Source organism: Mustela nivalis (genome assembly GCF_964662115.1).
Source record: "Mustela nivalis genome assembly, chromosome: 14".
NCBI lineage: Eukaryota > Metazoa > Chordata > Mammalia > Carnivora > Mustelidae > Mustela > Mustela nivalis.
In genome coordinates, this window is record NC_139033.1 from 10,685,048 (window position 1) to 10,697,781 (window position 12,734).

At 38.4% G+C, this 12,734-nt stretch overlaps 1 protein-coding gene across 1 annotated transcript in view; it reads left to right on the top strand.

Annotated features, from left to right (window-relative positions):
• The window catches only part of NAA25 (N-alpha-acetyltransferase 25, NatB auxiliary subunit), a 71,617-nt gene that overhangs the window by 12,592 nt on the left and 46,291 nt on the right, over nucleotides 1-12,734 (top strand). The window contains exons 2-7 of the mRNA XM_082698380.1: nucleotides 733-818; nucleotides 1,818-1,956; nucleotides 4,835-4,953; nucleotides 10,150-10,224; nucleotides 11,405-11,512; nucleotides 11,988-12,066. Of these exons, the coding sequence (XP_082554506.1) occupies nucleotides 733-818; nucleotides 1,818-1,956; nucleotides 4,835-4,953; nucleotides 10,150-10,224; nucleotides 11,405-11,512; nucleotides 11,988-12,066 (606 nt within the window). The remainder of the gene's footprint in view (nucleotides 1-732; nucleotides 819-1,817; nucleotides 1,957-4,834; nucleotides 4,954-10,149; nucleotides 10,225-11,404; nucleotides 11,513-11,987; nucleotides 12,067-12,734) is intronic.

The following is a 12,734-nucleotide window of genomic DNA, read 5'->3' on the forward strand; positions in this document are numbered from 1 at the left end:
CAGACTGTCTTCCAAGGTGGATATACCATTTTACCTTCCCAGCAGCACTGAGAGGGGTGCTGTTACTCCATGCACTCACCAGCATTTGATCTGTAACTTATTTTGAGTTATCTGTGCCTCATCTGCCCCGCACTGATTTGGGACCTTGATGAGCCAAGAGGGATCAGGAAGTAGTAGTAGGTTGTGGACTGACCTGTTTTAGAATTGACAGCTACCACCATTTCCCATTTATGACACTTCTCATCTTCTTCTAGATCTTCTAATCTGGAAATGAATCTTTGCTTTTGTTAGACTTGGATAATAATTGATTCTTTTTCCCTTACCACAATTTTATAACAGGTCCGAGAGATGACTACAGGAATATAAGATTGTATTCTGTACCATCCTAGCCATTTAGAGTTAAAATTGGCACCATGATTTTTTTTTTTAAAGATTTTATTTATTTATTTGACAGACAGAGATCATAAGTAGGCAGAGAGGCAGGCAGAGAGAGAGGAGGAAGCAGGCTCCCCGCTGAGCAGAGAGCCCGATATGGGGCTCGATATGGGGCTCGATCCCAGGACCCTGAGATCATGACCCGAGCTGAAGGCAGAGGCTTAACCCACTGAGCCACCCAGGTGCCCCCATGATGTTTTTAATACTGAATTAAAATACTTTATGAAACATCTCATACCAGCCTATGCATTTTTCTTGTCAAAGGAATATAACAACTATCATAATTTGTTTTCATAGATTATCTTGATAATGGTAATAATAAAATGGCAATTCAACAAGCAGATAAATTGTTGAAGAAACATAAGGATCTTCATTGTGCTAAGGTAAGGTCATTTGCTCTGGAGTTACTTGTATTTGGTGGGTTATATATTATAATCTTAAAAGGGAAAAAGTGTGAAATCTGTTTAGTGACTCTGTTTTTTCAGGTGTTTTTTCCCCCCAGGTTTTGTTTTGTTTTGTTTTTTAAGCAGGCTCCATGCTTAGTGTGGAGCCCAGCGCTAGTGTGGAGCCCAGCGCAGAACTTGAATTTATCTCTGAGATAAAGAGTCGCACACTCCACCATCTGGGCCAGCCAGGCACTTCTCTAAGCCATTTATTTTTCTGATTACTTAAATGCCATAAATACTATTTAATTAAAAGCTTACTATTTGTGTCTTTGGATATTTTTGACATAATTTAGCTAATATAATTATCTTATATTGATAGGCTTTATTTTTTAAGCTGTGTTTTGCCTTTATTTTTTTAAAGTAGGTTCCAGGCCCAGTGTGGGATTTAAACTCAACCTTGAGACCGAGCACTGTATGCTCTACAGACTGACAGCCAGGTGCCCCTGTTGTGCCATCTTAATATTACTGAAATAGAAAAGAATCTTTTTTTTTTTTTTTTTTTAAGATTTTATTTACTTGACAGAGAGAGTCACAGCGAGAGAGGGAACACAAGCAGGGCACGTGGGAAGAGGGAGAAGCAGGCTTCCCGCTGAGCAGGGAGCCCAGTGCGGGGCTCCATCCTGGGACCACGAGCCGAGCCGAAGTCTGATGCTTAATGACTGAGCCACCCAGGTGCCCCAGAAAGAATCTTGATGTGCTGAAATTTTTAGTAAAATATGGTTTACTTGATTAGCAGCCTAGGTGTACCTTACAACTTATCTTGTGTTTTCAAGTTGGCCTTCTTTGGCTCATTTTTTTTTTTTTTTTAAGATTTTATTTATATGACAGTGAGGGAACACAAGTACAGGGAGCAGGAGAGGGTCCCCTCTGAGCAGGGAGTTTGGCTTATATTTTCATTTCTGTCCTTTTAAAACTAATGTTTTTCCTGTGTATCAGGTTTTAAAGGCAATTGGTTTACAGAGAACTGGAAAGCAAGAGGAAGCCTTCACCTTGGCACAGGAGGTGGCGGCCCTTGAACCCACAGATGACAACTCGCTACAGGCACTGACTATTCTTTACCGGGAGATGCATCGACGTGTGTTTCTTTTTACTGTTTTTAATACTGAGCTGAAGTTTTTGTTTCTTTCCTTTTCTTTTTTCTTAAGATTTATTTATTTATTTTAGAGAGAGAAAGCATGAAAGGCGGGGAGGGGCAGAGGGAGAAAAGAGAGACACTCTTAAGCAGGCTTCATACCCAGTTTGGAGCCCAAGGTTGGGCTCCATCTCATGACCCTGAGATCATGACCTGAGCTGAAATTAAGAGTTGGACTTAACTGACTGAGCCACCCAAGTGCCCCAAGGTTTTGTTTATTTCTGATTGAGTTCTGTATTTGTTTCTTTTTGTTTGTTTGTTTTTTTAAGATTTTGTTTCTTTGTCTTACAGAGATCCCAAGTAGGCTGAGAGGCAGGCAGAGAGAGAGGGGGAAATAGGCTCCGAGAGCCTGAGCAGAGAGCTGAGCAGAGAGCCTGATGTGGGGCTCGATCCCAGGACCCCGGGATCATGAACTAAGCTGAAGGCAGAGGCTTTAACCCACTGAGTCGCCCAGGCACCCCGGATTTCTGTATTTGTTCATTTGACTAATCACTCGTGTTTTGAGTGGATGGCGATAGGCAAAATAATGCATTGACCAGGATTTACAAAAAGGATATTTTACATGTATAGTACCCTGAATTGGAATGAGAACTTGAGGTCAATTTATGACATTTTGATTTACTAAATGGAAGAGTTACCCTTTTTTACTATTTGATATGGAAAATTTCAAACATAAAAAAACAGAGCAGAATAATAAATCTCCCTATCCACCTTAAGCGATCATGTCACATGGCAAATTTTATCTGTATCCCATCCCCCTGCTAGATTATTTCTAAGCATATTCTATGTAGTCTACCATTTCACCTGTAAATAAAGTTTTTTTGTTATTAATTTCTCAAATCTTTTATTATGGAATGATATATATCTTCCATAGTACATATTATAGAAGGCACATTTTACATAACACACTAGAATACTTGGTATGGAATAATGAACATTCATGAATCCACCAACCAACTTAAGAAACAGAGCATCCCCTATACTGACAGATTCCTGTGTGTGTTCCCTGTCAGTTTCACTTCCCCTTTCACATTCCAGCAGGTACTTGCTTTCTTAAATATATTTTATTATCTTGCTTTTAAAAAATCTTTATCACATTTGTTTTCCTAAGTAATACTTTATTAATTTTGCTCAGTTTTGACTTAAAACGTTTTGCCCTCGGGGCACCTGGGTGGCTCAGTTGGTTAAGCATCTGCCTTCAGCTCAGGTTATGATCCCAGAGTCCCAGGATTGAGTCCACATTGGGCTCCCTGCTCAGCGGGGACTCTGCTTCTCCCCATGCTCCTCACTCAACTTGTGCTGTCTCTCATTATCTCTCTCTCAAATAAATGGGTAAAATCTTAAAAAAAGTTTTGCCCTCAAACTGTCATGTTGTGTACCTTAAAGTATACAATTTTTGTCAGTTATTCCGCAATAAAGCTGGAAAGAATAAAATTTTGCCAACCTAGTGGATAGAAATGTTACTTTAGAGTTTTGTTATTCATTTTTTTAAAAGATTTTATTTATTTGAGAGAGAGCAAGCACACGCAAGCAGAAGGGGAAGGGGCAGAGGGAGAGGGAGAAACAGACTTCCCGTTGAGCAGGGTGCCCAGTGTGGGGCTTGATACCAGGATTCTGGGATCACGACCTGAGCTGAAGGCAGACACTTAACTGACTGAGCTACGCAGGCACCCCTTGTTTTTCATTTTTATAAAAAGACAGAACTTAAGAGTTGGGGATTATATCTGACTATTTCGGGATTATGTTGATTGAGAGATACGGTTTCTCCCCGTGTTTTTTAAAAAAACATTTATTTCACACATAATGTTTCTCTGTGAAAAGTATTGTATCCAAGTCAAAGATGAAAGGGGGTCTCTCTGCCCCTGTGTTACTCACAGTCTATAAGGGGAAATTTCATTGGTAACTGGTTGGCTCAGTCAGTAGAGCATGTGACTCTTGATCCTCAGGGTCGTGGGTTTAAGCCCCACATTGGATGTAGAGCTCAATTAAAAAAAAATAAGGAAATTCATGAAAGGACTGTATTCTACATTATGTGTTAATAAATGTTTTAAGAGACTTACTTACAAAATTTAGAGATGGCAGAAGGAAGCTGTGATCAGACTGGGTAGAGGTGCAGAGACGGTGTTCAGGGAAGGATTACATTTGAACTTTCACAGTTCCTTGCAGTGAGGATAACATTTGAGCTGGGTCTTGGTCTTTTTTTTTTTTTTTTTTTTTTTTAAGATTTTATTTATTTATTTGACAGAGAGATCACAAATAGGCAGAGAGACAGACAGAGAGAGAGATGAGGAGAAGCAGGCTCCCTGCTGAGCAGAGAGCCCCATGCGGGACTCGATCCCAGGCCCCTGGGACCATGACCCGAGCCGAAGGCAGAGGCCCAACCCACTGAGCCACCCAGGCGCCCCTGGGTCTTGGTCTTGGATGATGTTCACTGAGTAGAAAAGAGAGGAAAGGAGAATCCAGGCAGAGGGAACAGAGTAAAGGTATGATACAGGGCAGGGGTTCTGCTGGAGCTACAGATAGTTCAGCGTGCTGGAACACTAAGTGCTGTGGGAAATAAGTACGAAGGAGACAAAGAGACTGAATCCTGAGGGGTCTTACTTATCTTGTAAATGTGTTGGGAGGCCTGAGCTATTTCATGCTTCATCAGCTAACACGCAACCAAGAGAAGAGTAATAATCAGATGAGGCAAAACAAATACTTTCTTCTTCCTTAGTGACAAGAGACCTCTATTTCCTCCAAAGGGGGGAAAAGTTAAATGCTGTTAAGATTTAAGATATGCTTCAATAATTAAAGAATATCCTATTTCTCTTTATCCTAGCGGAGTTAGTTACAAAACTCTATGAGGCAGCTGTGAAGAAAGTTCCCAATAGTGAAGAGTATCACTCTCACCTCTTCATGGCTTATGCCAGAGTGGGCGAATATAAGAAAATGCAACAGGTAACTTGATTCCAAACCTCCTGGACTGTGGGATTTGCCATTAGATACAAGTCTCCTTAAATGCGACTTAATTGTAGGAATGTGTGTCCATGTATGTGGATGTTTGCATCTGTGTGTAGAGCTGAATCTGTGTTTGTGTGTGGAAATCAGGGAGATACTTTCTTTGTGTGTGGGTGTGTTTCTTTGTGTGTTTTAAAGATGAACTATATTCAAGTTCTTTGTTTTATTTGGGGGAAATCTGGTTGTTCTTTGGTGTCCTGGTGGTATGTTTTCTTTGGTTCTGGTAAGTTGGCTTCAGATTGTCCCGGTGCATGAGATTGCTGTTTTATTTTCAGAAAATGAGCAGAAATCCCAGAACAAAAAATGAACAGAGTGTAGAAAGATTGAAGTTTGCATCAACTTTGTAAATTTAACTCCTTGTAGCCTGTTGAGATTTTTAAATCCACCGGGGAAAACTCCCCACTCTTTGGATATTTGTCTTTTTCGTCAGAGGTAGCTTATTCTCCAGTTAGCACATTTTAGATGTTCCATGTATTTAGATGTATTTGGAATAGTGGGTGGGTAAAGTCAACATCCCAGAGAAGTGAAACTGTTAAGCCCATAAAGGGTTATGATGTCAAACTAGTATTTTTTTAGAAATGGCTTTGTTTGTGGTTATGATTTTTTCTGAAAGCAAGGCTTTCTTACTTGTGTTTCTTATTCTTTACTTGAAATATCAGACTATCACAGTAGATAAATTAGGGAGCATGGAAGATACTATATTGATATAAATCCTTTCTCCTTAAAATTAATCCTTTGTATTTGTTTATAAAAGTTTTTAAATTACAAGATTTTTTTCCCCCAAATAACATTTTTTTTTTTTTTTAAAGATTTTATTTATTTATTTGACAGAGAGAGATCACAGTAGACAGAGAGGCAGGCAGAGGGAGAGAGAGAGGGAAGCAGGCTCCCTGCTGAGCAGAGAGCCCGATGCGGGACTCGATCCCAGGACCCTGAGATCATGACCTGAGCCGAAGGCAGCAGCTTAACCACTGAGCCACCCAGGCACCCCCAAATAACATTTTTTGAAGGTGTTTTATTTACTGATGGATTTTGTTCTCAGGAAAAATATGCAGAGATTATAATTTTTCTTTTAACGTAAAATGAGTATATATTTTAAAATTGGCAACAGTAATATGTATTTATGTATGTAAATCTTTAATATCATTTTTACTTCTGTGCTTGCTTTGGTAGCACATACAAAGGAATTTTTACTTCTAGGAATATGTTTTAAGTAAAATATATTAAATGTCCATTAATACAGGTAGAGTTAAAGGAATTATGCTTCATCCACATGGTAGAATAAAATGCAACACCCCACTTCCCCTCGAATAGTACTATGTCTCTGTCTTATATCTCTAAGGGAATGTACTAAAATGTTACCAGGATATAGGCCTATGATACTTTTCTTTCTCTTAATTTCTTTTTTTTTAGGTATATGTTAATTTTATGATCCCACAAAACATATTTTTGAACTATGTTTATTATATATACATGCAGTAAAATAACAAAAAGGACAAGTATGTGCAATGACAATATTAGGGTAAATTTTGAATGAAGGAGAAAGTTGAACTTTACATGTTGGCAGAGATACACATACTTTTGCATCCTGCTCTTTGGAGCCACTGCTTTGATGTGGCTTAATAGTCATTAATCCTTTGTATGTTGTAGCTATAGCTTGTTTTTTTGTTGTTTGTTTTAAAGATTTATTTATTTGAGAGAGAGAGAGTGAGCAAGAGAGAGAAGTGGATCAGGGGGAGGGGCAAACGGAGAGGAAGAAGCAGACTCCTCTGAGCAGTAAGACATGGGGCTTGATGACATGCGGCTGGATCATAGGACTCTGGGATCATGACTTGAGCCAAAGGCAGACACTTAACCAAAGGAGCCACCCAGGCACTCTGTGATAGCGTGTTTTACATTCTTCCATGCTAATATATTGGAAGAATGGAGCATTTCGGTGTTCAGTGTTTCAGAATGAAATGTCTTATTTTTGTTTTCTTCTTTCGCTGCTTAAGATAGTTACAGTTTCTTAGTTTTTGTGTATGTTTATTTTGAAAGTGATATGTCAGTCTGGGTAGAAGGTAGTTTACAAATTAAATGTCATGTTTCTTGAGTGTGAGCATTTTTGTTTTGTTCACTGTGGAATCTTCAGTGCCTAGAATAGCATCTACACAATAAATTTTTGATAATTGAATGATTTGCATTAACTTGTGGAGGTAAAAAAGTGAGGGAAGCCAGGGAATCAGAAAACTTAAGGATTTCTGCTGTCCCAAATGACATCCCTGGCAGGTAATATTTAAAATCATCTTTATTTTTTTTTTTAAAGATTTTATTTATTTATTTGACAGAGAGAGAGAGAGAGATCACAAATAGGCAGAGAGGCAGGCAGAGAGAGAGGGGGAAGCAGGCTCTCCACTGAGCAAAGACCCCGATGCAGGGCTCAATCCCAGGATCCTGAGATCATGACCTAAGCCAAAGGCAGAGGCTTAACCCAGGCGCCCCTTAAAATCATCTTGAATGAAGATTTGCTATGGGTTCAAAGGTGATTGGACTTTTCTTTTTCTATAATGACATTCCTTCGTTTATTTGTTTTTTGGCATCCCTGTATTGTCTCTCCAGTTCACAGCAGTGTTTTTTATTTTTATTTTTAAAAAAGATTTTATTTACTTATTTATTTGACAGACAGAGACTACAAGTAGGCAGGGGGCAGAGAAAGATTGGGGGAAGCAGGCTCCCGGCCAAACAGAGACCCCAATGTGGGGCTCGATCCCAGGACCCTGGGATCATGACCTGGGGCTAAGGCAAGAGGCTTAGTGAGCTACCCAGGTGCCCCCCCCCCCTTTTTAAAGATTTTATTTATTTATTTGACAGAGAGAGAGAGAGCACAAGCAGGGTGAAAGGCAGAGGGAGAGGGAGAAGCAGACTCCCTGCAGAGCAGGGGAAGCCTAATACAGGGCTGGATCTCAGGACTCTGGAATCATGACCTGAGCTGAAGGCAGTGGCTTAAGCAACTGAGCCACCCAGGTGCCCCTCACAGCCTTGTTTTTTAAACTTGTGTGTCTTCAGAAGTTTTCTGTATCAGCAGAGTATCAGTGTTTGCAGGCATGAAATTTTTGTCTTTTTTTTTTTGTATGAAAAGTTCATATTAATTTATATTCTCCTTTTTTATTTCTGTATGTCATTATAAAAATGTTTTCTTTCCCCAGATGGTCAAGTAAAATTGGTTTTCCAGCACTTTTCATTCCATTCCTCTAGGGTTTGATGTTAGAAGCAGGGACCTTAAGTCATCTTAGACTCTCCTTTTGTTCGATTTTCTTTTTTTTTTTAAGATTTTATTTATTTGTGAGAGAGAGAGGGAAAGCAGGGGAGAGCATGAGCAGGGGGAGGTACAGAGGTAGGGGGAGAAGCAGACTCTCCACTCAGCAGGGAGCCTTAGGCAGGGCTCCATCCCAGGACCTTGAGATCATGACCTGAGCCAAAGGGCAGATGCTTAACCGACTGAGCACCCTCCCACCCCCAGGTGCCCTTTAGACTCTCCTTATTCTGTATTGTCCATTTTGTCTCTAAATCATCTTGACTCTTTCTCTACAGTGTCTTTGATCTACCTCATCCTGGTTTAGTTCCTCATTGCCTCATCTCCTATTTTTTTCCTTCATGGTACAGCTAAAATACTCTTTCTAGAAGAATATAGATGTTTACATGTCACTCCCTTACTCTATATAACAGACTCCTTTTTGAGTGCTTTACAACCATGTTATCTGTTACCCTTTGGCCCTTTTCCCCTACCAGTCCTCTTAATTCTTATTTATAGCCAAACATCCTGTTTTTTCTTGTCAACATGTCTTTTCTTTCTTTAATATTTTTGTTCAGATTCATTTTTCTTCTACCTGGAATTGATTCACTCATTTAGCTGCTCACCCCAAATGTTTGTATTTGTGTATATGTATCCTTAACCCCATCTTTGCCTGTAGACATTCTGTTCGACCTTCAAGGTTCATGTGAAAGACTGCTACTTTGAAGAAGACTTTATGATTAAATTCCCTTCCCTACTTTCCTTTAAAGAAAGAAAAAGGAATGAACAAACTTAACCATGCCTTTTTTGGAAACAAAAAAAGCATTGTATTTTTGTATAGGATGTTTATTTTTTTGCCAAGTATTATTTTAGTCATTTGACTATTTGTCTTATCACTTTCCCTAGCTTGCTTTTTTTTTTTTTTAGTAAAGATTTTATTTATTTATTTGACAGACAGAGGTCACAAGTAGGCAGAGAGGCAGGCAGAGAGAGAGGAGGAAGCAGGCTCCCTGCGGAGCAGAGAGTCCGACGTGGGGCTTGATTCCAGGACCCTGGGACCATATCTGAGCCAAAGTCAGAGGCTTAACCCCCTGAGCCACCCAGGCACCCCACTTTCCCTAGCTTTTAAGTGTGTTTGGGACCAGGACTCAATCTCTGTATCATGGGCAGGTATTAATAGACATTTCCTTCCACTTAATAGGGACTCCATGTAATTTTTCAAGTGGATTGAAGATAGGCAAAAGATTAAAAAAATGGTAACAGAGACAATTATCTGAGTTCTTAGAATTGATTACTAATTGGCTAATTATGGGCAGATTCTCAGTTATACACGAATAGATCTATTTTGTTCCTTGTTGCCATGTCCCTGCTTTTAAGTATTTCATATTGTACATTTCACAAAGAAAGGGTTCAGTTCTGGTTAATGGTATTTTGAAAGAACCTGATTGTTTTCCTAACCTAGGAATTACTATTTTTTAAATAATGTCAGAGATAAGTTTTCTGATTTTAAGTTTAAATATACTGTCTGGATTTTTTTATTTGTTTTACTATAACTGGTTTGTACAGAATTTTTAGGTAAGTTTGTTGGTGTACATTCATAAGCCAAATTGTGTTTGTTGGTAGTCTGTCAGAACCATATTGGATTACTGTGCTTTCCAAAAATAATGGCTTTTAATTTGAAGAAATCTGGTTCAAAAGGTGAAATATTCCTGATGATATAAAAATTCACCCTTGTGATTACCTATATTGGTATCCATAGAAAATACCCATCAAATCACTAGGCACTTAAAGTAACTATCTAGATCTTTAATTGCCCTCTGTATGATGTTTTCTAAATTAAGTATTTATGGCTCTCTGTCTTTCAGGCTGGCATGGCTCTATATAAAATTGTCCCCAAAAACCCTTATTACTTTTGGTCTGTGATGAGCTTAATTATGCAAGTGAGTATGGTATTTAGAATGGGATTGAGATTTGTTTTTATTTTTGTGTATAGTTATTTGTCCTTGTCTTCTGAACAGCTTGGGTAATGTGTTGCATCATGTGTCAAACAGAGACTCTACATACTGTCAGTTGACTTTTTGAGTTGGGGGATTTGGTATTTATTCCTCATGAGTTGGTATATTGGTTTATTTGTGTGTAGCACAGACTGTATTTCCCCTGAATCTTAGATCCATTACTGGATTATTTGATTAAGTATGAGCCTCGAAATATTTGATATTTTGCTTGAGGTTTTTCTTTAAGACAATACTGTTTAGTGAACATGTTATTGAACTGGATGGCCTTGTTTTACCAATTCTGGTTTTTGAACCTCAGTTGCTCTTCCGCAGAATAGAGATCCTTATCTCCCAGAGCTACTGTCGGGGTCAAAAGGAGATAGTGTGTAAGAGAAGATGGGAAGGAAAGAGTTAAAATGTAGCAGTTAAGTCAGAGAGGCTCTGGGTGCAGACAGGTTTGCGTTCATATACTGGGTTTAGGACATGTCTTAGAGAGCTGTTGGGGAACCTCTTAGTTTAGCTACGAAATAAGCATGATAGCTACCTTGAGCTACTGAGCTCTGAGCGGAATCTCAGGCAATGTTAAAATTATTAATATGCTTTGATTTTAATTATCAATCTAAGATAATCTTAATTTTCGAAACTAGTTAATACTAGGCTGTATAAATGGAAGGTATTGGCTTTTTCCCTCCAATATGTGAGCATCTCAAAAGGACATCTGAAGGGCTTTTCTCTTCAAACACCTGATGATACCCTTTACATATAATGAGCAGTATAGGCATACCCCCTCTTAACACAGTCCTAGAAAAATGTATGAATAACCCATTAAAAGTTAGGCCATTTAAAAGCTTATTTTAGTTTATATAGGCCATTTATAGTTTATACAGGCCATTTAAAAGTAATGGTGGAAATCCAGTTTGTCAAAAATGTATAGAATAATGAATCTTTAACAAATCTCTTCTAAAGCAAATCTAAAGGATCTTCGTGGTAAGTTCAAATTAGGTCTAATTCTTGACGTAGTGAATGATAATTATCTGCTGGGGTCATGGTAATGGTCTGCCTGGTAATATAAATAGTGCAAGCGGGGGAGAAATTAGAATGAAATATTTATTTTTTTCTCCTATAGTCTATATCGGCACAGGATGAAAACCTCTCAAAAACGATGTTTTTGCCCCTTGCTGAAAGAATGGTAGAAAAAATGGTGAAAGAAGACAAGATAGAGGCCGAGGCTGAAGTGAGTAAGGAAAGTCCTACAAAAGCCCTACTTTGTATTCGCATGAGTTTGATATTGCTACAGTATTATGTATTATAGTATTACAGTATTACGAACTGCTGTCTTACTCCAGTTAGAGAGCTGGGTCCTCATTCTTGCCTTTTTTATAAATATGAAGTTTTAGGCTTAAGTATAATGAACATTCTTACTGCTGATTTCATCTCATTTGAAGATAGTGTTCTTTTCTATTGATATTTTTAAAATTAAATTAAATTAAAATTTAGTTTTTTTTAAGTAGGCTCTACACCCAGCATGGAGTCCAGGGCAGGGCTTGACTTCATGACCTTGATATCAAGAGCTAAGCTGATACCAGGAGTCCGACATTTAACTGTCCAAGCCACCTAGATGGCCCTAGATAACTTTTTAAAAACATGCAAGCGATTGTTCTTACTGAAAAGTTTTGATTGTTGCATTTCTTATTTGTTTTTTCTGTAAGGTTGAACTTTATTATATGATCTTGGAACGTTTGGGAAAGTACCAGGAAGCCTTGGATGTTATCAGAGGAAAATTAGGAGGTAATTTTTAAAGATTTCTTCAAGTTTTTTTCCTTCTATTTAAACATGAAAAAAATATTTTTAAATATTTTATTTATTTATTTGAAAGAAAACAGAGAGAGGAAGCACAGCTGGGTGAACAGAGGGAAAAGCAGACTCCCTGCTGAGCAAGGAGCCTGACTTGGGGCTTGATTCTAGGATGCTGAGATCATGACCTGAGCAGAAGGCAAATGCTTAACTGACTGAGCCACCCAGGGTGCCCCACACATGAAAAATATTTATTGTGGAAAATTTTTTTCTTATACAGAAACATAAAGCTATAAAGACATAAAAAATCACTTGTTTAATGTTCTTCCAGATTTTCCTGTATGATAGACATTTACTTTTAGAAAATATTTTATTTTTTAAAGATTTTATTTATTTGTCAGAGAGAGAGAGGGAGACAGCACAAGGAAGGGAACAGTAGGCAGAGGGAGAAGCAGACTCCCTGTTGAGCAAGGAGTCTGATGTGGAACTTGATCCAGGAGCCTGGGATCGAACCTGTGCCAAAGGCAGACACTTAACAACTGAGCCACCCAGGCATTCCTAAGTAATATCATAAAACTGAAAATAATTCATGGATTCAATAAATTTAAGATAGGTGAAAGAAAGATTATACCCCAGCTCTCCGATCCTTTGTCCTCTAGGTT